Raw genomic sequence first — 26,251 nt, 5'->3', positions numbered from 1 at the left:
CCAGATGCCTTCAAGAAACCTTGCCCATCTTTCCTTGGTCATTTGGATTAGTCTCAGATGTTTCACTATAGTCTAATAAGGTTTTTCATGCTATAGTTTCAAGTCATTTCTCTTTTATCTTTAATTCTTGGCTTTATGCTACATGTGACAGCACACATCTGTAACCATATCACTCAAGAATCTGAAATTTCAGAATTTGAACCCTGTCTGAGCCATATAGTGAGTCATAAATTAAAACCAAAAGCAACCAGAAGCAACAGCAACAAAAATCTTAGAATTTTCAAAAGGTTTTGGATTTTTAGAGAAAAATCTTTAAACATAAGATTTTTTTCCTTTACATGATTATTTCTGCCCAGATGCTCACTGTTTACAGGAGTTTCTGTTCCGCCTGGTCCTGCAGATGTTTAGTCCCAAATAAATACACTGAGATTTACATTAACTATAAACTGGCTGATAGCTCGGCTTCTTACTGGCCAGCTCTCTTCTAATTATTAATTCATTTATATTAATGTATGTATCTCTGTGTGGCCTTGGCTTACCAGAGAATTCTCAGTGCCCTATCTTCTCGGTAGCTAGATTGCATCTCTCCCTCCACTGGATGCTCCTCCTCCCCATTTCCTCTTCCCAGAATTCTCCTAGTCTGGTAGCCCTGCCTATACTTCCTGCCTGGCTACTAGACAATCAGCATTTATCCATCAGCCAATAAGAGAAACATGTATTTACAGCATAGAGAAAGACATCCAAAGGTCATTACATCTTGTCACATTTAGATAACAATAACATGGTGTATATTGTGATATATATTAGGATAAATAGATGAGGCAGTTATTTAAAATAATCAGCATAGTATTTTTTGGGTGGGGCCTGCTCTAATCCCTACTCCACCCAGACATCTTAGATAACCAATTAGGGGCTCATCCCTAGGGAAGACTGATTTTCTTTCAGATATGTTATTTGGTCTTGATCTGTGGGTGGGGTCCTATGAAATTTCCCCCAGCCATGTTGGTATGCCAACTAGTATTCATTGTTCAGGTCTTGTCTAGACTACTATATTGTTGATTTCATAGGTGCGGTTTCCCTGTCCTATATAGGAAATATAATCTCGAAACTGACTTTCTGGTTCTCTGGCTCTTGTAGTCTTTCTACCCCCATTCTGTGATGTTCCCTGAGCCTCTTGTGTTTTGTTACAAATATATCAAGTGGAGCTTGGAATCCTGCTATAATTTATTCTCTGCATTTTAAGCAGTTGTGGCTTTCTGTAATGGTCTCTTTCAGCTGCAAAAAGAAGTTTCTTTGATAAGGAATGAGAGCTATACATCTTTTTAGTTATAAGGATAAGTATCAAGTTTACAATTAGAAAATATACTGGTTTGAGAAAGTGGCAGTAGTAGATTCTTTTCTTTTTTACTAATTTTTTATTTAATATTTTTCTTATTTTATATATTGATAGTATATTCTTTCCTAAGATCCATGATATCACTAGTCGCTGGTAGTCAGCTGGGCTTACAGTACCAGGCAGAATTCCATTCTATTGACCAGGCCTTAAATTCAAGTAGGTGCCTGTTAATTTACTCTTAGTTTATAAGTGCCACTGTTACACTTTGGGGGATATCTTGTTATGATTGCCATTTTTGTGTTTTATAGGCATCACAGCTAGGTAGGATGGTTTGGTTGCTTTTCTCACTTTGCAGCTTGCATAGCATCTTCCAGTACCATGTGAGCTAAGCCTCATGGAGGAATATTTCAGTTAAGTCACAGCTGGATTCTTCCAGGTACTGAATCTAAGGACTTATATTCAGTCAATGAGAGGCAAACAGTGGCATCAGCAATAGCCAATATTGTTATTGGATTCTTTTAAGACTCATTCCCTAAACTAGCTATTTAAAAGGTTTTCTATTCCTATTATTCTTAGGTTTGGTCCTTTCATAGTATCTCAGATTTCCTAGATGATTTATGTCAGGAATTTTTTAGATTTAACATTTTCTTTGACTGATGTACCAGTTTCTTCTATCATGTCTTAAATGCCTGCAATTCTTCCTTCCATCACTTGTATTCTGTCAGTGATAATTGCATCTGTTTCCTGTTCACTTACCTAGATTTTCCATTCCCACAATCCCCTCAGTTTGTGTTTTCTTTATTGCTTCTATTTTCATTTTTGGGTCTTGAACAGTTTTATTAGTTTCCGTCAACTGTTACTTGTTTTTTGTTGTTTATTTTTTATTTGCTATTCTTTAAGAGTTATTGATTTCCTCCAATTTTTGGTTGTCTTTTCCTCGATTTATTTAAAGGAGTTTTTCATCTATGCTTTAAGGGCATCTATCATCATCATAAAGTTTGTTTTAAGGTCGTTTTCTAGTGCTTTGGCTGTGTTGGAATATTCAGGGCTTCCTATTGTGGGATGGTAGTGGGTTCTGGTAGTGACATATTGCCCTGTCTGTTGTTGGTGGTGTTCTTACACTTAGATTTAGGCATCTGGACTTGGAGTGGTAATAGGTCTAGGCACCCATTTCTGGATTTGTCTTTGTTGGATGGGTATTTTCTTCTATAGTTTCATCTCTTGTCTTCTGGATACTGTGACATGTAAAAGAATAGAGGGTCTCTACCTACATTGGGGACAGGACTTCTGATGGGCTAGATAGCCTCTATTCCAGTAGGGATTTGCTTCCCAAGTTTGGGGCTGGAGTTCTGGTTGTGTACATGGTCTCTGATCTGGCCAGGGGTCCTCCAGGGTTCAGGATGCTGGCCTGGCTTCTGGTGGACTATGTGGCTTCTGCCTGCTTTTCAGGGAACTGGTCTGGCTTCTGAGGTTTGGGATGCTGGCCTGGCATCTGATAGAGTGGAAGGCTTCTTCTAGAGGTGTAGGCTGGGATATGATGATTAAGAGAGGATGGGCAGTTGGAGTTAGGCTGGGCCAGTGTAGGTGGTGTGGAAGGCAGTCTTACCTAGGGTTCAAGATGCTGGCCTGACCTCTAGTAAAGAGGAGACTTCTGTCAGAGGTATGGAACAGGATGTAGTGACAAGGAGAAGAGTGGCAGTTAGGGTTATGTTGAAAAAGCAAGGGTGAGGCGGAGGTGTCTTACTGGGGTTCATACTGCTGACCTGACCTCTGATGGAGTGGGAGGCTTCCTTCTGAGGTGTGGGCCTGTATAAGGTGACAAGTAGAAGTGCTTGGACTTATTGCAACTTGATATGTTATGTTATGTTGATATCCAGGAGGGACGTGCCCTTTTCTGAATAGAAATGGAGTAGTGAATTGGGGATGTCCTAGTATAAAAAGAAAGGAGGATTCTTTTTGTGCCTAGCACTGGGATTTTTGTTGGATAGATATGGCTCTCAGGAAGTATTAAATCAAGTGCTATACCTTGATTTAAACTTCATAATATATATTCTATATAATTTTGGGTAACACAAGATGATTCCTTAATGGATATTTAAGACATCCTTAGTATTATTTATTCCCCTCCTGTCTCTCTCCTTCTATGTTGTATTCTGTTTCCCTTCCCCAGTTAACACACCCCCCATTCTCCACATCACACCTTCTGTCTCTTGCTATTCCCCTCTGTACAGCTACAGAGCTTCCCCTTCAGTCACTTTCTATGGTCTTGGCATTTTGTGGTTACTCCAGGTAATATCTGAAGAGTGCCTGCACAACTGAAGATTTTGGCCTAGTATCCAGAAATAAGAGAGAACTCGTGACACTTGTATTTCTGGGTCTAGCCTACCTCAATTAGTAGAACATTTTCGAGTTCTATTCATTTATCTGAAATTGTCATAATTCTATTTTCATTTATCTTTACAGCTGATTACAATCCTATCTATATGCAAAGTATTTGCATTAGCTATTCATCAGTTGAAGAACATTTAGATTATTTCCATTCCCTAACTATTGTGAATATAGTAGCAGTGAACATGGTTGAATAAGCATCTGTGAAGTAGGATGAAAGTTTTTTGGATATATGCCAAAGAATGGTATATTTTAGCATAAGGTAGATTTGCTTTTAGCTTTTTGATTATTTTTCATACTGGTTTCCAGAGTATTTATACCAGCCTGCAATCCCACCAATAGTGAATAAGGGTTATAATTTCCCTTCATCCAGGAAAGCATTTGTTGTGAGTTGTTTCCTTGATCTTAGCCATTCTGATTGTGGTTAATTGAAACCTCAAAGGAGAGGATTATTATACAGAATATATAAAGAACCCAAAAAGTAAAAATAAAGAAAACAAATGACCCAATTAAACACTGAATAATTGATTTGAATAGAATGTTCTCAAAGGAAGAAATAAAAATAACTAAGAGATGTTTCAAAATTGTATTCCTTATCCTTATTATGAAAACTACTTGGAGATTTCATGGGGCTCATGGTACTTTTAAAAATGATGCCTTGTCATGTGAGGCATCAATCTATACCATCCACCACTAAACAATTTATCAATACTTTTTGGGTATACTTTTTATTTTTAAAATAGTATCTCTTCCTAGACTGGTCTTGAACTTATGGTCTTCTTGTCTCTACCTCTCAAGTTCTTGGAGTGGCATGTACTACCATGCCCAGTGATTTGCTGGTGAGGATAAACCCCAGACCCATATACATGCTAGGCAAGCCCTCTACCAACAGATAAAACTTCAGCCTTGTGGTGTCTCTTATGTGTTTTGGTCTACTGTTCCTCTGAAAGGGTGTCTCAGAATTGAATGCTCAAATTACTACTCTATTGTGTGCCTCAGTCTAACTTAAGATAACATTTATGTTTTGAGCCTTCACATTTCATGACAAACTCATCTTAAACTTACATACTTTCAAAAATTTTTGAATAAGAAGACACTGATTGATAAGATCATTGTCTCTGCTATAAAATTTCATAGTCCATAGGCAGTCAAAATACGGGAAGCTAATTATCTTTCTTGGCTTTTCTTCTCCCTCCCATAGTCTTATGGGTATTCCTTTATTTCCTTTTTTACACTTGATCTTAGCCAAAAATCTGTGAAGTAATTTTATTTCCTTTTTTCAAGGTCATTCTAAATACTAGGTCTGCAGGAGACATTTAGAAAATGATAAATTTCCTCTTCTTGTAACTATATATTTTGTTCTTTATATTTTCTGGAAAGTATTTTTTCTCACTTTGAACAATGAAGACAATTTTAAAAATCAGAGTTAGAAAGCTAAAAAAAAAACCAAAAAATACAAATATAATAGAATTTTACTTGTGCATAATCTATTACAATTTGGCCTACTTAAGGTCAAAATTAAGGTGTATTCCAGACATTTAAGTTCAATAATTAATAAATGCAACCTTATTAAACTGAAAAGCTTCTACACAGCAAAGAACACCATCATCCTGATAAAGAAGCAGCCTACAGAATGGGCAAATGGGCAAATGGGCAAAGATGTTTTTTGTTTGGTTTGTTGGCTGTTTTTTTTTAACCAGCTACCAACTAGACACCCAATAAAGGGCTAATATCTGAAAGCATAAATAAAGTATCTAAAATATATAAAGGACTCAAAAAGCTGGATATCAAGAAAACAAGTAACCCAATTTAAAAAAAAAAAAAAAAACAGGATGCAGAACTTAACAGATAATTCTCAAAAGAGGAATTGCATATCCCTTAAAGGAACATTCAACACCTTAAGTCACCAAGTTAGGTCAGATAAAACTACTTTAAGTTACATTGATAGAATGGCTAAGATCAATAAAACAAATGACAGCTCATACCAGTGAGGGTGTGGGTAAGGAGAGCACTCATCCATTGATGGTAGGAGAGCAATCTTGTACAGACACTATAGAAGTCAGTGTTTGGCTCCTCCAGAAGATGGAAATTGATCTACCTCCAGATCCAGGTATACCTCTCTTGGGTATACAATCAAGACACTTTGTCCTACCACAAGGACACTTGCTCGACCATGTTCATTGTTGCTCTATTCACAATATCCAAGAATTGGCCACAAAGTAGATGTCCATCAACAAATGATTGGGCAAAGTAAATATGGTGGTACATTTACATAATGGAATATTAATCAGCCATTAAAAAGTGAAATCATGAAATCCACAAGAAAATGAATTCCACTAGAAAAAAAATTCACCCTGAGTTAAGTATCCCAGACCAAGAAGAAAAACATGGTATATATTTACTTATATGTAGATATTAGCTGTTAAATCAATGACAACCAAGCTACAATCCCTAGAACCACAAAGGTTAGTTTCAGAGTAAGACTAGGTATAGACTAGGGGAAACAGATAAGTTTCTGTAGGAAAGGGAAATAGAATAGATAGTTATGGATGGATGGGAGTGGAGCGACTGGAATAGGGGGATTATGGAAAAGTGAGAGAGAGAAGGGGGACAAGAGAGGGAATATAGGGAGAGCCAGTATGAAAACCTAATACAGTAAAAGCTTCTTAAAATACATACATATATGAAGGGAATATAAATGAAATTGCCAGATAATTAGAGTTCCAACTGGAAATGTCTTGTCACCAAATGAAGCTTCCTGTACTAGGAATAGGTTACATCAAATTGAGTTGTTGCCCAAAGGAGCCCTATGGAAACTTCAAACAACCCAGGTTGTTGCCAAGACAATGGATTTCTCTCCACAAACTGATGGCAAGGACCTAATGCTGAAGATAACACCTACACAACTCATCAGAAATAGAGAAGTCAAGCTGATGCCTACATAGAGCACCATAGGTGCTAGTGCCTTTGTTCCAGGAAGGTATTCTGTACTCTACAGAAGGAGAAATGTAAAGACCAACCCAGCCACAAACCCTTGGATGTACATTTGCATCCTGCCTGCAAAATATGCTAATGTGATGGTGGCACCAAGCTGTGGTAGTAACTAAACAATCTGGTTTGACTTAAGTCCCACTCCACAAGATGCAATCCATACCCAAAGCGCTAGATAACCGAGTGTCCTAGATTCAAAACAAATACTACTGTTCTACAAAAAGAACATGGGAATAAAATGAATCTTAATGACATTCTGCTATACTCACAGATCAGTGCCTTGCTCAGCCATCATCAAGAGATGCTTCCTCCTATAGTGATGGGAACAAATATAGAACAAAACACACACCCAGAGAATATGCAGAATGGGAAAACTTGAAACACTCAACCCTCAACAGGATGTCTCCATCAAATCCCTGTCCATATGACCAGCAGTTAATGGTCAACAGAAAATGAACTCAATGGTATCTTTGGTAGTTTCTTGTTTTATAATGTCATGTTAGGGCTTTAAAAATTCATTTTGATTATATAGGGTACCTGTAGGACAAAAGGGGAGAGAGAGAGGGAAAGAGAGGGGGAGGAGGAGAGAATTTTTTACCCTACAGGCCCTTTCTGTATATATAGTATATATAGTATGGTTTCCAGTTTTGAGGTTTTATTGGTTTCCTGAGTGTGCAAATGAGTGGATATTTGCGTTTAAAGCTGCTTCTTGTGCCTTTTCTTGAACTTTTTTCCTTCTGCCATTTTCAATAAAAGGAAGAATCTAAGGTATATAATTCTATAAAATTATTTCCATATTGATACACTGTTCATATTCTACTTTATGCCATAGACCTCTTCCATGTTTCTTTTGTATTTTTCAAGCATTTTAATTGTTATAATATTCCATTAATTTGAATGTGTATAAATTCCCTGTCATTAACTTTAAGAAAGTACCACCCTGCATTCTTCTTAATATATAGTTAAATTTCATGCATAATACAAAGAAAATGAATTACTTCACAGTGATAATGAATATATTTGGAGAACTGTGAATCTTCACCAGCATTTCCTTTCATCTCTTTTATATAGTCACTACTTTCCATATTCATTTTTAAACTCTAGCATCCTTGCTGTATTTTGGATATTATATGATGTTTGAATCATTCTTTAAAACTTTCAAATAGGAAGAATGGGCATAACTATTAACTATATTCTGAATTGACATTTCAGGGAGTGTGCTGCCTAGACTGCATGTTTATGTCATCGTTTTGTTAGGGATTTCTTATCAGGAAATGAATTCTTGTCCAGTTTCCTTTTATCACTGACATCCTGTAATAATTTGTCTGCATGTGTTTCAAATATAATGTCCAGTTACTCTGGGGTTTGATAGCTAAGATTAATTATATTTTTTCCTGGTCATAGATAACAGAGATATTCATTTAAAAGAATGGTTTGGAGACAGATATAGTGGTGTATTGTGACATATCAGTCCTTGTGAAGCTGAAGCAGGAGTGGGTATGAGTTCAAAGCAAATTTAGGCTACATAGACCTTTTCTCAAAATAATAAGGAAATAATGGTTTCGTTTTCTCAATTCCTGGTCTTTATTGGAGGGTTGTTTTTTTTTTTAATTATTGTTGTTGTTTTGGTGCATGCGTGCGTGCATGGGTGTGTGTGCTCTTACCTTGGTTAATAGATTATTATACATATATACATACATGGCATCTTATTAACTGTTGTTTTAGCTGGAACCACTCACATCTTTGGTATTCTTTTCCCTGCCAATAAAAAAGACTAGTACTTTGGTACTAGAAATTGAACTTAGATCTTGTGTATTCTAGGCAAATGTTCTGCCACTAAAGTATATCTCCATTTTCTCCTAATAGTCTTAATACAATTAATACTAAGTACGATCTAGGCTCTGGGATTTGGCCTTTGGCCTTTTGGGATTTTTCTCATACTGAGAGAAAGCCATAAGCATTCCAGAGTAATCATACTCCAAAGACTTACTAATGTAGTAATTCCCTTCACTGGAGCTCTGTTTCCCATTATGAAAATTAAAAATAAGAACTACTTGCCTACTTCATGGAACGAAAATGATTCTCCATGTGTCTAGGAAGCAGAAGGAAGGACATTCTCACCCTGAGCTTTTCCTTTGTCTGCAGGGCTATCTGAAGCAGTGTCGAAAGAGAAGGGACATGTTCAGTGATGAGCAACTGAAAGTCATCTTTGGGAACATTGAAGACATCTACAGATTTCAGATGGGCTTCGTGAGAGACCTAGAGAAGCAGTACAACAATGATGATCCCCACCTCAGCGAGATAGGACCCTGCTTCCTAGAGCATGTAAGCATTATACTTTGTTCATTAAAAAAAAAAAAAATAGGAAGAAATGGAAGGAAGGATGTGTGTGCTTTCTGGTTCTAGTCAACTTTGATGTACTGGAATGGGGGATGAGTTCTTACATGACTGATTTTCGATCTTTCACCTTTAACCAGGTTAGGAAGATTTATAACTTGTTTAGGATTATTTTTCTTTGCTATTATACTCTGTTTTCTCCCCAACCATTTAGAAAGTTACCAAGAGGATTTTTTTTCTAACTTCTCTTTTCCTTTCCTTTTGGGATCAGCTTCTACAAGATCCAATTTTGGGGAGGAATTCAATGTATTCACTGCATAGTCCTGAAAGGTATTGAAAAGTCAGAGCTAGAGTATGAGAAGTGGAAAGTGTAACAAAAGGAGCTCTGAGTTTAAAGTAAGCAAACTAGTGAGATTTTGGGACCTGTGTGTTAGGATACTGGGTAACTTTAGCTCTATCCATTACCCTATTTAAACTTCATTATCTTCATATAAAATGTGAGAAAAATTTACAGTGATACTTTTGTGTTTCTCTCTTTTGTGTATGTGTATCTTTCATAAATAATTCAGTCTAATTTTGATAAGGTATTTTTAATTTATTTCATTATTTTATGTGCATAGATACTGTACCTACATGTATATTTCTGTACTGTGTATGTTCAGGCCAAAAGAGGCCTTCTGATCCTGGAGTTATTGATGGTTGTGAGCTATCCTATGGATACTAGGAATTGAATCAGGTCCTCTGGAAGACCAGACAGTGCTCTGAACTTCTGGGCTATTTTTCCAGCCGTGTCAAGTATTTTTTCCAAGAGATTTTATATATATATATATATATATATATATATATATATATATATTAATTATGTGTATCAAAATTAAGGATATACAGAATAAGTTCCTTCCAGGAGTATCTGCTTTGTTTATGGGAATGTATATTGAAAGGGTCTTCCAGACAACTCTTATGTTCAGTGATTTTCTAAGAAATCTGAAATGACATAGCATATAGCTTATATATGGCTATGCTTTATTGTGATGAAATAACTAAGAAAGCAAGAAAAGAAAAACAAATCACCTGGCAAAAGTTTCTAAGAGTCGTATGAAATGTCTCAGAGAAACTAAAGATTCTGTGCCCAAGATTTTATGGAATATTAATTATACAGGTATCCTTTGTATAGCATGTACAAAAAAATCAGACTTTCAGAAGGAAAGCAAATATTTCATATAAACCATATTGTTTCTGTTATCTGGGCACAATGAGTTGTAATAAACAGGGCACAGCAGAGATCCTTATTGGTGTTCAAGTTCTATGATGCTTGTGATCTTTCTACATATAGCAATCAGAAGTCTGATATGATAACTCTTTCTGCAGAGTATATTAACTAGTTCAGCCATTTCAGATAGTAACTGAGTAATTTTATAAATAATAAACATGTACATGACCTAGTAGTCCCATTCCCAAAATTATAGCTGAGAAACACTATGAGAGATCCAGAATATTCATGCACAAAGCTGTTGAGTCCATTCAGTATTGTGTGTACTGGAGTGATGTCAGAACAAAAAAGTATCATATGGGGCATTTCCTCTTACATAAGAGCAGACTAGATACATGTAATTTATAGCAATATTGCCAACCCATTTTTGCTAAAATGACACTTTTGGGGATAATGATGGGAGATGGCAGCTCTTAAATATCTCACTTCTTTATTTTAAAGATTTATTTTAAAAATGATTACTTAAAAAGAAGCAATTAAAAAATCACACACTATAATTAATCAGACACAATGAATATACAACTCCATGTCTCTCTTAATATTGCCAATTAAATTACAACATAAAATTTAGAGTGTGGATTCATATACTAGTATCCTTCCCTTGGCCTCCTAAAACCATTGCTTATATACAAAATCCATTATTGTACCAGCAATTTCTAGGTTTTAGCTAATTATGGCACCAACTCCGAAATTCAATAGTAAGAGTATCATGTAAATAAGTTACGAATGTAATACTCAAAGGACCCTTCATCTAGAGGAAAATGAGTTCCATCTGTGACAATAAGATGATAATAAGCTATCTAATTCCAAAATTTATCATGTCTGTTTATTTTCTGTTTTAAAACTTGAAAAATGTTCATTTTGTATAATCATGTACATGGTAATCACTTAAGAATATTTTTATACAAGTACATGATGTATGTTGACCATATCTCCCCATATTGTCTATCTTCTACTTTCTCAACCATCTCCCTCCAATTAGTCTCCTTAGTTTCCCTAGATAGCTTCCCTTCTACTTTTATATCACATATATAGATTGTGGCACTCTTCACAGATCCAGATATTGACCTAACTGGGATGGCAAAGGAATGAAGAAAGGACAGACACACACAAACAGAGACATAGAAAAGCTGGAATTAGGTTTTCCGGTTTCTCTGATGGAGAAGCCACAGTACCCTGAAGCCCCTGAAGCTGAGCTTTTTGTTTGTTTGTTTGTTTGTTTTATATGGTTGGACATGGAGGTGGGGTTATTATATAGAGCTGAACAAGGAGGCAGTTCTTAGGTATATACAGTTGAACAAAGAGATAAGTTTGGCTAATCTCAATAGGAGAAGTCTTTATAGGGAGGGATATTCAGGCTGTAATATCCAAGTAAAGAAAGCTACAGTGAACATTTTGTGCACACACTGTCAACATTCACACTTGGACCAGAAGAAAGCCCTGTCATCACCTGGGGAAGGCTTTGCCACTCCCATGTTTATGAGGTATTGGGGTCCTTGGCATGGTCATGTGCATGTCAAACAATACATACATTCACTCAGGACCAGGACATCTCTGGCTCACTGTATCACCAGTTTCTTACACATTCAGAACTGGCCTACATGCTTAGTCCAGAGGCAGCATGCTGCCATTCTTGACACCAAACTTTAAGGACGATGGGAAAAGGAAGAACTTAACAGCTTTTTCTCAGTAAAAAGAAAAGCAATATTTGCACAGGTTAAAGACATTGAAGTCGCAAATTGTGTCAAGGATATATTTTTTGCAGTATTAGCAGGAGAAAACAATCTGATCAAAAGCATTTTGCTTTTCTAGGGTGTGCTGACATAATTGGGACATGTCCATGCTGTTATTATTGTGGGTACAGGCACACAGGAGGTGGATCCTAATTAATTCCCAATTATGCTGTCAAAAAATCTCAAGGCTACAACCCTTCTTGAAAAGTCGAATAGAGTTTGTTGGGACTCCAGGTGCTTAGAGAAATAATCCCCCAAACAGAAGAACGCATTAGTATAGGTAATGGCTTCTCCCATGATTAAGTTTATCTGCATGGACACCTCAGAAATAACAGCTATTGCATTATTTGAGTCAAGTTGTTAAAAGAAAGCTGGTAGCATTTATTTTCACTTATTTCTTTTTATTGTTTTTGAGTTTATAATATAGATACCTTATTTATAGTATAAATGCCTGATCATCCCCTTTCTTTCCTCCCTCCAAACACTCCAAACCTCTCCTTGTTCCCTTTCAAATCTATGGTTTCCTTTTTTCATTGTTTGTACTATGTGTATGCATACATATATGTTCAAAAGTACATGAATACAGCCTGTTAGTCTGCATGATATACATATACATATACATATGTATACATATACATACTTTTTTTCAGGGCTGACCATTTGATGTCAGATAACTAATTGGTGTGCTCTTTCCTGGGGAAGACTATTTCTCCAGCTCTCAGAATTCCTTAGTTTCCTGCAATTCTTTATGTAAGACTGAGCCATCATGAGCATTCTACATTAGCTTGTTTATTGTCTTTGTTCAGCTCATGTTTAGGCTGTCATGTTCGTGAGACTTTACAGGTGTAGCTTCTGATACTCCTAGGAGACAAAAATCTCACAGCAAACTCCAGATCTGCTAGATCTTAAAGTGGTTTTGTCCTTGGTTCTTAAGAATAGGAATTGTATTATTGATGTATGTGCTGAGAATGAACTCCAGAACTTTATAATTTGATTGCTTGCAGTTTTATGTCATGGTCTCCATCTGTTGCAAATAGAAACTTCCTTTAAAATTTCATTTAAACTACTTATGTATATTTATAATTATTTATATATACACATGTATGTATTCTAGCTTGTCAAGTAATACAGCAGAAAATTAATATTCATAATATATGAAGAACTCAAATTAAAACAAAACAAAATATGACTCATTCCATGAATGAGCCTGGGGCATGAAATGAGAATTCTCAAAAGAAGAAATAAAATGTCCAACAGAACTCTCAAAGGATGTTCATTTTCCCTAGCAGTTAGGGAAATGCAAGTCAAAACAACTCTTGAGATTTTTATCTCACTGGAGTCAGAATGACAAAGATAAACAAAGCAGCTGAGAACAAATGCTGCAGGAGATGTATGGAAAAGAGGACCCTCACTCACTGTTGATGGGATTGAAAACTGGTCCAGCCACATTTGTAATCAGCTTTTCTCCATGGTTCCTACCTCACTTCTTGCCTCTGGGTTCCTGCTTTGAATTCCCTTCCTGACTCTCAATATTGAAGGAGTATTGTAAGATGAAATAAACCCCTTTCTCCCCAAGTTATTGTTGGTCATACAGTTTATCACAGCAGTAGAAACTGTAACTGAGACAGTGTATGTATGTTTAAAATTTTAACGTCCTCTTCTCATTCCACTATGAACACACGGTAATAGTCAAATAGCAATCAAGCACCCTTTAAATTCCAACCATTTCAGGAAGTAAGGGAACTCTGATAGTATTGCATGCCACAAGATAATTGATTACTATGTTCTTGACTGGATAGGAAAAAATGAGTGAGACTAGTCAAGATTATTGGGTTGATAGATCAGATATCAAGGAGGGGAATATCAGAAGAAGGTGTCCTGAGCAGTTGTGACAAAGGTGATGAGGCAGTTTGGGTTAAAGGTAGAATGAAAAGATAGAAGTAAAAGAGTGCAGTCAGATAACTGAAAACAGTCCCAGATCTCAGGGACCCGAGATAGAAATCTCAGACTCACAGCCCCTCAGGATTTTGTGAAAGCCCATTAAAGGAAAAATGGAGGGACTAAGGAGAGAAAGAGAAATAAGGGAAGGGAACAAAAAATGGAGTGTATAAGGGAGAAAGGGAGGAAATGGAGGGGGAAGAGGGGAAACGGGGAAAGAGGCTAGAGCGAGAGATGGGAAGAGGGAGACAGGAAAAGGGAGAAATAGGGAGAGGGAGACAGGAAAAGAGAACTGGCCTGCTCAGTTGGCATTCAGTACTTAATAAGGAGGAATAAATGTAAAGAAGACAAGGCTGGATGGGAGTGTTCCATCTGAATATTCTTCCCTGTTCTCTTCCTCCAGTCTTCTCAGACAGTGTTCCATTCTAGACTTCCAGCTGCCTGCCCTACCCTTTGGTAGCCCATTGTGAGCTCAAATCACAGATGTTGGTCTTGTTAGTGCACATTCCTTCATGGATTAGGTCACAATATTACTGCCAGTGTTCCATTTGGCAGTAGTAGACCTCCTCCAAGCAGTCCTTCCTGGTGTCTGGCTCAGGGTTTGGATTCTGTATCTATATTCTCCTGCAGACTCTGGTTCTGACCACAATACTACCTTGCTTAGGACAGACAGGATGATAATAATAAATTCAAGACCAATTTAGGGTATATATTAAGACCTGAATGTTAGTTTACTATATTTTCCAATTGAATTGTTTCAGAGACTCACATCGCACCCCAGAAATATCAAGTATAGCAGTGTATAAACATATTTGTTGACTTTTGACAAGCAACATCTTCTAGTCTCAAAAAAAATAAAAAGCAAACAAACAACAAAAATAAAACATTATCTCCAAACAAGCCAAAGCAAAAGGAACAGACAGCAAAATTTGTTCATGTTCACTTTTTGCTCTCCATGTAATATACAGCATTGCCAATTTCAATTCCCCTGGTATCTCACTGAATGTCAATATGGGATAAATCCAGTATTATGTGCCATAATGTGTACAGAAAAATCTGTTTGATGCTTCCATCTAATCCTCAAAGATGTTTTTGCCTCAGTTCTGTGTTCATCTGCCTCATGCCAGGTGCTATTTCCATGCCTGATCCAGTCTTAAGATACAGAATCTGAGAAATCTTTTGATCTCTATCAAAGCTCCCTTCTGTTTAATGTGCTTCTTTTGTTTATATGCTTTTAGAATTCTTTGAGTTTTGTGTAATCTTTTGCTGAATAGTTTTATTATTCTAGAGTTCACTAAGCTTCTTGAACCTAATTATTTGTATTTTATCCCCAGATATGGAAGTTTTCAGCCACCACTTCTTCAAATGTGTTTTCTTCCCCCCCTCCTCTTCTGGAACTTGAGTTTTGAAAATATTAGATTTCTTTGTGGTATCCTATGGACCCTGTAAACATTTTTATTCATTTTTTTCCCATTTTTCTTCCCTGGGTAGTTTCAGGTGATCTATTGAATTAATTTATTCATTTTCTGCTTTATGTTTTCTTCCTTTAAAATGTGTTTGTCTTCGTTCAGTAAATGTAGTCTTTGACTCCAAATACTTAATTTGGTTCTTTTTGTTGTTGTTGTTTTGTGTGTGTGTGTGTTCGTGTTTGTTAATGTCTTCAACTTTCATTTTGATTTTGTTGTGGTTTCTGATTTTGTTAGTTATTTGTACTTGTTGTCTTAATTCACTTGAATTCTTTAAAAGAATCATTTTGGATTCTTTGTCAAACAATTTAGGGATTTCCAACTGGCAGTATTTATAGTTTATTGTGTTCCTTTGATGGTGTGTTTTACAAAGATTTTTTTCTGAGATCTTTATTGTCTTGAAAATAGAACTATGCCTTTTAAGAAACATTTCCCCCATCCGGAATTTATGGACTGGCTTAGATAAGGAAAAACTTCCCTTTGTTTGGGATAGTGGAAGATGCAAGGTAGGGTGCATTTGCAAAGATGCAGTGTCACAATGAATTATGTCTGGGATCATGCAGTAGTTCCATGTCTGAATGAATAGACTATATTGTTTGTTCAAGACACTGCGTTGACAACAGCAAGAGCTGTGGAAGGTGCACAGAGGCTTTAAGAACTCATAGATATCAGTGATGGAAGACAAGACTAGTGCTAAAAATTGGAAGACCAGTTTTAGGCATATGCATGGTGGCAGAGACAAACTGTGTGTTTTCCAAAGTCATGAGGCCTTGGACGAGTGGCAATAGGTTGGGCCAATGGGATGCACATTTGTTATGAGAGCTTGATTGCACATAACAGCAAGGCTGAAGACACAGGTCATGTTGAGTTTTCATGGATTAATGCTTGGTAGTTATTCTGTGTCACTGAGACAGAGAATTCAAGAAAAAAAGTAGCCCAAAACTGTGTTAAGTAAAGGTGGGAGCTTAGGAAATTTATAAAATGTGAAGGCTGGGTTGTTGGGCTGGTATATCTCGATTAGGAGCAGTTCTGACAATACAGACACCTTGAGGAGAGAAATCTTGTAAATCAAGGGCCTGGAAAATATTAAAGCTAGAGGAATAGGTCTTTGGGTTAGGATGACTGTAGCAGGAATAGCTTAGCTCTAGGAGATGGCTTAGTTCTAGTAAAACAAAAAGATGGAGTGTATCATATAACCAGAGAATTTGAAGGTGCAATAAAAAAATACCTGATGCAAACAAACTAAAATCTCTGGAGGTTTCATTGATAAAGTCTAGAGTCAGGCTGCTGCTATGTTAACAGTCAATTATGTCACCAGTGGGAGCTGCTAGAACTGCCAGAATCTTCTGAAGAACTCCTCTCTCCAACTCCTCCCATGTCCTTTGTCTCCAACAGCTCTCTTACCCCCTCCCAATTAATTAACGATCCCATTATTATTATTTTTATTATTATTATCATTATATAATTCCATAACTATATAAACACAACATGCAGAGTAAGTTTAATGTAGGTTGTGTGTTTAATTTTTTTATATATTTTTTTATTTTACATGTCAATCCCAGTTCCCTCTCCCTCTCTCCCTCCCTCCCTCTTACCCTCTCTTAACCCTCACATGCACCTTGACCACCCTCCCCTCCCATCCCCCACCCCAATTCCACATGTAGGGCAATGCCTTCCAGGTGGGGTCATGTAAATCTGTCAAGTCATTTGAAGTAGGGACTAGGACTTCTCTCCTGTCTCTAGGTTAAGGCAGTATCCCTCCTTGGGGAATGTGTCTGCAAGGTCCTTTTGTGTACCAGGAATAAATACATCCTGGTTCCACTGTCTGAGGTCCCTTGGACTGCTTCTTGCTGAGACCCATATTCAGGGAGGCCTGAGTCAGTCCCATGTTGGATTCCCAGCTATCAGTCGGGGTGGGGGGTTCGTTAGCTCCTCTTTGTTCAGGTCTTGTCCTCTCTCTCTGCATCTGTAGTCTAGTTCAACTCAGTGTTTAGTTATGGGTGTTTGCTTCTGTTTCCAACAGGTTGTGTGTTTAATTTTAGTATGCCTACTTTTTCTTGGACAACCTAGGGAGCTCATCTCTTGCAGAGGCTAATTTCCTCTCTCTAGCTTATTTTTCTTTGGTTCTCTCTCTCTCTCTCTCTCTCTCTCTCTCTCTCTCTCTGTCTCTCCTCAGTAACTTTTTGGTGTGTGTGTGTGTGTGTGTGTGTGTGTGTGTGTGTAGCTTCATGACTTACCACTTTGTATTGGGCAACCAGTAAGGTGGTTCATACCTTGGAGAGACTAATTCTCCTCCACCCAGTCATTAGTTTTCTATAGTTCTTTGTCTGGGGGTGGGTTCCTGTGAAATTTTACCCCTTCCATATTAAAATGCCCATTAGTATTGCCATTTGTCTGGACTTGTTTATGCAGTTTCCATTTCACAGAAAACTTCCTGGTGTTCTGTCCTACCATCTATGGTGGTACTCAGCCATAGATGCAGGAACTGTAATGTAGATGTATCCAATGGGGCTGCATTCTCCTCCATCTTTTTATCGTTGCATTGTATCCAGTCATGACTTTCTGGGATAGTCTTCATTTGCTGTAAAGAGAGACTTACTTGATGAGGGGTTAATAGTTACACTTATCTGTAGGGAAAAGGATAAGGTTTAGAATATAGTTAAGGAACTGCATTGATCTAGCAAAGTGGCAGAAGTAAATTATTTCCTAAGGTCCAAAATTCAAGAACAGATGGGAAAGGTGCTCTCCAGAGCCTACCATTAACTATTAATGAGGAGCCGTTAACAGTTGTAGCTATTGGGGGGGAGGGAGAATCATTCTTTTGGAGTTTGGAGAGATAGTGTGTTTGGAGACAGAGAAGGAGTTTGGAGAGAGAAAAAAAGTAGGGTAGATACAGGATAAGTTGAAAGGGAGAGAATGGAGGGTACATATTTTCATTCTTCATTGTATACATGTATGATATTTTAAAATAATTAATTCTACTACTATTTATTGCAATTCTACTTTAAGGATAAAGACTTGTTTCAGTGGGCCCTTGTAACTTAATAGCCTAATCAAGTGAATTCCAACCTATTTTTCTCTTTCCTCTTTACATTTTGAAATTATTCAGCCATCTTTCTATGATTTCTTTTATCCCTATGTGCACAAGTATGATTTATGTACTCACACATTAACACATATTTTAATAATTGTATGCTGACTACTTTCTTATTTTCATAAGTCACAGATAAGGATTTCATTTTTATCAAGTGCTTCCTTTTGTAACACTAGTATTGTAACGAAAGTCATCATTGCTCATACATGACACATACTATCCTAATCTCTATTATAATTTTGATTTAAATCTTTAACTCTTGGGATTGCTTAGTTCTGATAAACTATTCCCATTTCATTTGCTTCTGTTTGGCTCTGGTTATCACCAGTAATTTTGCACCCAACCTTTTCTACAGTACCACCATTTAGGTTTGTATAGGAGGTTTTTGGTGCCTTTGTTTCTTCCTCCTTTATGGTTCTCTCCTAGGGTATATTATAAGAAGAGGGATTATTATATTTCTAGTAGGAAATCCATGGAAGGCCTATTACTAATATACTACTTCATAAACCATTATGTATCATGGGAAAAATTGGAGTAATTGTTCTACATAGGTTCCTCCTTTCCTACCCATAATACTTCTAATTCATTAGAAAAAAAGTGGACATGTATTTTATAATACATATTTTAAAATGAGAGCATATAAAGTTAGCAACATACATTTAATAAGTATACATCTTATGCATCCATTATATTCAATAAAATATTGGATATAATTATACTCTAGTAAAAAAGTCAGTGACTATTTAATAAAAATAAATTTATATTGTTTCATATAAATCATATTATGTACAGATAAGAAATCCTGAATATTGTTCATCTGTGCACTTACCTTTCCTGATGTTATCAACAGTGTCTTTTCTAATATGAATGGATTGCTATTTTTAGTTCTTACACACATTTATGTGATATTGGGAATATATAAAAGAGCAACCCAGTCCCAAAGTACTGATTGCTCTTTAGTCAAAGACTAGTGAAGTTTTTATCTTGTGAAATGTATATCAAAGTATCAAACTCAATCAGGGGCTCCACTGATAAAGTTAGCATTCAGAGTCACTGTCCTAAGGTGATCCAGTGTTGCCCAATTAAACAATCTGTTGTCAGAGATTCTTAAAGCTCCTATACCTCACTACTAATTCTTAAGTTTTATGTGAGCCTTTTGCATTTTATTGAATTATTTAGTTAATTTAGAAAAGTATTTGAGACATAGTTTAAAATTAAAACACTAATTTACTTAATGTTTTTAATTTTAATTAGCATTTAAATTCTTTTTGTTTGTGAATTTCACATAAAGTGTGATCATATTGACCTTCCCTCCCCCAAGTCTTCCCAGATCAACTCTCCCATTCTCTTCCAACCCAAACTTTATGTCCTTATTTTCCCCAGTGCAGGATAACTTGTGCTGCTCAATATTCCTGACTTTGTAGCCTTGAACTGGAATATTGTCAGCTCCTTATGTGCTACACTCATAGACAAAACTGACCTTTACTCTCCCAGCAGCTAACAATTGCCAAAAGCTCCTTGGCTAGTGGTAAAACTTATTCTCCAACTCTTTTCTCTAGGGCTTGGCTTGGCTTGCACAGTTATTTTGCATGCTGTCACAGCTGCTCTGAGCTCATGTGTACAGCTTCCCTGCTGTGTTCAGAAGACATTGTTTTCCTGTAGTTATCCGTTGCCCCTGGCTTTTACATAGTTCCTCCCCATTTTTCTGCAGTGATCCCTGAGCCTCAGGGTGAGGGAATAATACATACAATTCCACTTAGGTTCGAATATTCTGCAGTCTTTCATTCTCTGCCCCTTGGTCATTGTGGGTCTGTGCTGATCATCTACTGAAAATACAAGCTTCACTGATGAGGGTTCAGAGATTAATTGACCTTTGAATCTTTAGATATGTTTGTTTCATTTGGAATACCCATAGAGTTAAGACCATGGCCAGGGGCTTTCAGTAAATAGACTGCACTGCTAGAAAGGGTAAAAATGTAATTGTAGAAGAGTAAGAAATAAAGCAGGGTCAGGGGAAGGATGACAGGGTGGAAAAGGAAAACTAGGGTGATAGATATCATTAAAGACTTTTCCAAAGTACCATCACAAAAAGAAGTTTTTCTATAAAAGAGGCAAAAATATCCCTACTAGGTGCCAAAGGCTAAGAAATGCATAGCCCAGTCCCAGGAATCGGTTGCTTATATTAAAATTGTTGGACAATGAGTTCTACCAATCTTCCAAACATCACAAGTTGCTGATGCTCTTGGTTACCTTCCAAAACCTGATGGTAAGACCCCATTTTCTTCCATGTTAGTATATTTATCAGCACTATCTTATTAAAATAATGTCTAGGCAGACATGCTGGTGAGACTTCACATGTTTAGCTTCTCTGACATTTCTAGGAGATACACTCTCACAGAAAACTTCCTATTTCTCTACCTCTTAATTTTTTTCTATCCCCTCTTCAGTATTCCTGTGCCTTTAGTGCAGGAGTGGTATTGTAGATACATCAGTTGGGACAAGGTTTCATAACTCTGCATTTTGATTGTCTGTGGTTGTCTATAACTATAAGGGCCTCTGTCACTTTCAAAGAGAAGTTTCTCTGATGAGGGGTAAGGCCTATATATGTGGTACAAGGATAACTATTTAGACTTAGGCATTATATTGGCTTAGTAAGGAGGTGACTGTATCTATGACTTCACTAGCCTAGGACAGTTGACTCTGTTTCAAATATGAGCCATAATTTATCTCAAGCAAAAGTATGATTAGAGAACTGATGGTCACTGCCAAAGTATATGTGACACTATTGCATTCTTAAAGTTATCATTGTGCCATGTTGGTCATTCTTGCAGTTCATAGCATCATAGCTAGGCAGTATTTTTTGTTACTTCCCTTCTTTAGAAGTTTGCTTGATGCCTATTGCAGTAAATAAGGATCAGGATAAACAAATAGGCCGAATAGATGTTTATTCAGGGAGAAATAACTTACAACCTAGACAGATGAACACCAGGAAATTCAACCCGATCCTCTCCTGTCCGAGTCATGCCAGAAAGAGATAGCGCCTTCCTGGCCCCCTCCGACCTCCTTCCTCAGGTCACCTCCGCCCATCGCTCCACCCCCCAATGGGCGTGGTCAGTGCTACAGAAGCCTTCTGGTGGAGCCTTCTCATGATGAGTCCTTTAGATTCAAATGCAGCTCGAGTCCTCTGTCTGAAGTTTATGGTATAAATGTGACTAATAAGGCCTTACATTCTACAACGGAGAGGAAAATAACCAAGGACCTCAGTAATCGCCTATAATACTTGAGCAGTATCTTGGATAACGCTGACCAACAACTCAAAAGATTCTACCTGACCCCCAAAGGCCTCCCCCGACCCCTGCTTTCCAGTCATGTCTTTCAGTATTCTCCTCCTTTACCTATCTCCAAACCCAATCTTTCAAATTCCCATCCCCACCTACCCCAAGTCCACCCAGGAGATCTCTTCTATTTTCCCTTCCCAAGGAGTTCCATGCATCCCCCCCCCTTGGGCCCTCCTTGTTAGCAAGCCTCTCTGGGTCTGTGGATCTGGGTTGGCTCACTCAGGGTGATTTTTTTCTAGTTCCACCCATTTGCCTTCATTTTTCCTGTCATCATTGTTTTTGATAGCTAAGTTATACTCCATTGTGTAAATGTACCACATTTTCTTTATCCATTTTTGACTGAGGGGCATCTATGTTGTTTCCAATTTCTATCTGTTACAAATAAAGCTGTTATGAACAGAGTTGTGCAAATGTCATTTTTATAGGATAGAGCATCCTTTGGGTATATGTCCATGAATGATATAGTTGAATCTTGAGGTAGATTGATTATCAATTTTCTGAGAAACTGCCATTTTGATTTTCAAAATGTTTGTACAAGTTTACACTCCCACCAGCAATGAAGGAGGTTCCCCCTGTCCCACATCCTCTATAGCACAAACGAATTGAAGAACCAGACATAAATCCACACACAAATGCCAGTTTTTTTCCTCTTTTATGAGGTTCCCCTTGTCAATTGTAGCCTTAATTCCTAGGCAAATGGAGTCCTACTCCTACATCTATATATCATTTAGGGTACTGCTTATGTTTTCTTCTGGCTGTTTCAGTGCTTCAGGTTTCACCTTTAGGTCTTTGACATGTTTGAAATTAATTTTTGTACAAGATGATAGATAGGGGTCTAATTTCATTCTTTTACATGTAGGTAACCAGTTTTCATACCACCATTTGTTGAAGGTTTTTTTTTTCTCCAGCTTATATGTTTGATATTTTTGTCTAGTTTTAAATGCCTGTAGTTACATATATTGGTGTGTTTTTGTTGTTTGTTCATTTGTTTTTATTATGGTGTATGGTATACCACTTCTGAAGTGGTAATCCCTCTAGAACTGCTCTTTTAATTCAGAATTGTTCTGGATATCTGGGAAACGTTTGTGGTTCCATGTGAATATAAAGCTAGTTTTTTTTTCCTCTATTCCTGTGAAGAATGTGATGACAATTTTGATTGGGATTGTATAGAATCTGTAAATGGCTTTTCACAGAATGATCATAATCACAATATTAATTCTACTAATTCATGAGTAGGAGGTGTCTTTCTGTTTTCTAGTGTCTTTCTCTGTTTCTTCAGATTTTTAAAGTTTTCATTGCAGAGATCATTCACACCTTGGTTTAGTTTATTTCTTGATCTTTTTTTTCCTATGAGGCTGTTGTAAATGGTATCTTTTTCTCTCTATGTTTGATGTTGGAGTATACAAAATCTACAGATTTGTGCAAGTTGATTCTGTATCCAGTCATGTTGGTGAAACTAGTTTTCATTTCTAGAATTTTTTGATAGACTTGTGGAGCCCTTTATATAAAATATATTATCTGAAAACAAGGATTGTTTGATTTACTTTCCTATTTCTATCCTTTTAATTCTTTCTCTTGCCATATTGCTAATTCTTTGTGCACAATACTGAAAATGCATGGGAATAGTGGACGCCTCTATCTCATTTATTGACTTCAGTGGAATTGACTCAAGCTTTTCTCCTTTAAGCATGATATTGACTGTAGGTTTATCATATATAGCTTAATTTATGTTGAAGTTGTTCCCTCTAGTTCTCTCTCTGACAGCTTTATCATGAATTAATGCTAGATTTTGTCAAAGGCCTTTTTGTGATGTATCAATTGTGATGATTATAGGATTTTTCTCTTCAAGTCTGTTTGTATAGTTTATTATAATTATTGATTTGCACATGTTGAACTATCCATGTATGTCCAGGATAAAGCTAACTTGGTCATAGTATATAATATTGTTGATATATGTCTGTATTAATTTGCAGGTATTTTATTGAGTATTTTAAGGTCTATGTTTATCAGGGATATTGTACTTTAGTTTTCTTTTTCCATTGTGTCTTGACTGGGTTTGGGTTTCAGAGTGAGTCTTGGAGTGCTTCTGACATTTTTCCTTCCCTTCCTTCTTCTTCTGTTTAAAATGGACTTGTTATAGATCATCTTGGAATGTCTGGTTGAATTCCCTTGTAAATCCATCTGGCTCTGTACATTTTGTAGCTGGAAGGCTTTTTATTTCTATTTCAATTGTCTCCTTTGTTATGGATCTTTTTAGTTATTGATTGCTTCTTGGTTTAATTTTGGTGGTTTGGCTTGATCTAGAAATTCATCTATTTATTTTAGATTTTCCAGCTCATTGGAATATAGGTTTTAAAAGTATTCCCATATAATATTCTGAGTTTCTTTGGTGTCTGTTGTAATGTTTCCATGTTCCATTCACATTTTGTTGATTTTGGCCATTACCTTTGCTCTTGTTTTTGTTTTTCCATTTTTTAATTGGCCCAGTGGACTGTCAATCTAGTTTATTTTCTCAAACAATCAGCCCTTAATTTTGTTGATTATTTGTATTTTTTCTAGTTCATTAATTTGTGCTGGATTTTTTTATTTTTTATTTTTTTAAGTTGGCCAATTTGGATTTGGTTTATTCTTGTTTTTCCAATTTTTTATATGTTTATTATTTTTTTCTTATTTTACATATCGATCTCAGTTCTCTCTCCCTCCCATACCCCCAACCCTCCCTCCCATCCCATCCCACCACCACCACCACTCCACAAAGAGGGTGATGACTTCCAGGAGAGATTATCAAAATATGTCAAGTCATTTGGAGTAGGGACTAGGACCTCCCTCCAGTCTCTAGGCTAAGGGCATATCTCTCCATGGAGAATGTGCTCCCAAAATCCTTTTGTGAACCAGGGATACATCCTGGTTTCACTGTCAGAGGTTCCTTAGACTGCCCAGGCCTTCTGTGACCCATGTTCAGGGAGTCTGAGTTGGTCCAATGTTGGGTTTCCAGCTATCAGTCTGGGGGTCCATGAGCTCCCCTGTTCAGATCAGCTGTCTCTGGGGGTTTCTGTAGCCTGGTCTTGACCACTTTTCTTACCACTCCTCCAGGAGTTTGGCTCAGTGTTTAGCTGTATGTGTCTGCTTCTGTTTCCATCGGCTACTAGATGAGGGCTCTATGATGGTATATAAATTGGTCATCGATCTCATTATCAGGTAGCCTTTCCACTGTTACTCAGATTGTTAGTTGGGCTCACCCTTGTAAGTCTCTGGACATTTCTCTACAGTCAGTTTTCTCTTCAACTTATAATGGCTCCCTCTATTGTGGTATCTCTCTCTATTTTTTTCTCTCTAGTCTATTTCTTCCCCAACTCAATCTTCCTGGTCCCACATGTTCTCCTCTGTTCTCCTTCTCTTTCTCCTAGCTCCTTCTCCACTTGCTGCCCCTCCCCAACTCCTAATATGCTCAGGAGTTCTTGTTCCTTGCCCTTCTTTGAGGGATCCAGTTTTTTCCAAGATTTTTTGATTCTTTAAGTCATTTGTTTTTGCTTTTTCTGATATTTTAGTGTAGACATTTAGCTATAAATTTCCCTTGTACGATTCCATTTAATGCATACCAGAGGTTTTGTTGTGTTGTGTTTTCATTTTCATTTAGTTCCAGGAAATATTTCATTTCTTCTTTAACCCATTCATCATTCAGTAATATGGTGCTTAAACTTTGTGAGTTTGTATTTACTAAAGATCTGTTTGCTCTTGGTTTTACATTTTATTGCATTATTGTCAGAGAGGTTACATGAAGTTTTTTAAAACTTTCTGAACTTGTGAAGATTGGGGGAGATTATTTGGACAAGTGTTTTGTTTTTCCCAAGCTGTGGACTATTTTAGAGAAGCTTCCATGTGCTGCTGAATGGAATGTATATTCTTTGGTGTATGTGTGGAATATTCTGTAGACTTCTGTTAGTCCATTTAATATATGATATCATTTAATTCTGATGCTTAATTTTTGTTCATATGACCTGTCTATTGGATAAAGTGGTGCATTGAAATCACCTAGTATTGATGGGTTATTAATGTTAATCTGTGTCTTTACTTCCAGTAATACATTTTCTTTTTATGAATTTGGGTACACCAAAGTTTGGTACATATATATTTAGCATAGTAATGTCTTCTTGGTTAACTATTTACCTGTTTAAAATGAAGTTTTCCTCTTTATCTCTTCTGATTAGTTTTACTTTGGAGTGTATTTTATCAGATATTAAGATACTGATGCCTGTTTACTTCCTGGTCTCTTTTGATTAGGATCCTTTTGTCCATTCTCTTACTCTAGCTTTAAAGTTAATGTGTTTCTTAAAGAAAACAGATAATTCAGTCAGCCTGT

General features: G+C 36.8%; 1 protein-coding gene across 1 annotated transcript in view; it reads left to right on the top strand.

Annotated features, from left to right (window-relative positions):
- The window catches only part of Arhgef9 (Cdc42 guanine nucleotide exchange factor 9), a 163,232-nt gene that overhangs the window by 101,166 nt on the left and 35,815 nt on the right, over nucleotides 1-26,251 (top strand). Inside the window, 1 exon segment of the mRNA XM_051178858.1 lies at nucleotides 8,861-9,040. Within this exon segment, the coding sequence (XP_051034815.1) occupies nucleotides 8,861-9,040 (180 nt within the window).

The sequence above is a fragment of the Phodopus roborovskii genome, unplaced genomic scaffold (genome assembly GCF_943737965.1).
Source record: "Phodopus roborovskii unplaced genomic scaffold, PHOROB, whole genome shotgun sequence".
Taxonomy (NCBI): domain Eukaryota; kingdom Metazoa; phylum Chordata; class Mammalia; order Rodentia; family Cricetidae; genus Phodopus; species Phodopus roborovskii.
This window is presented reverse-complemented; position numbering and strand designations above follow the sequence as displayed.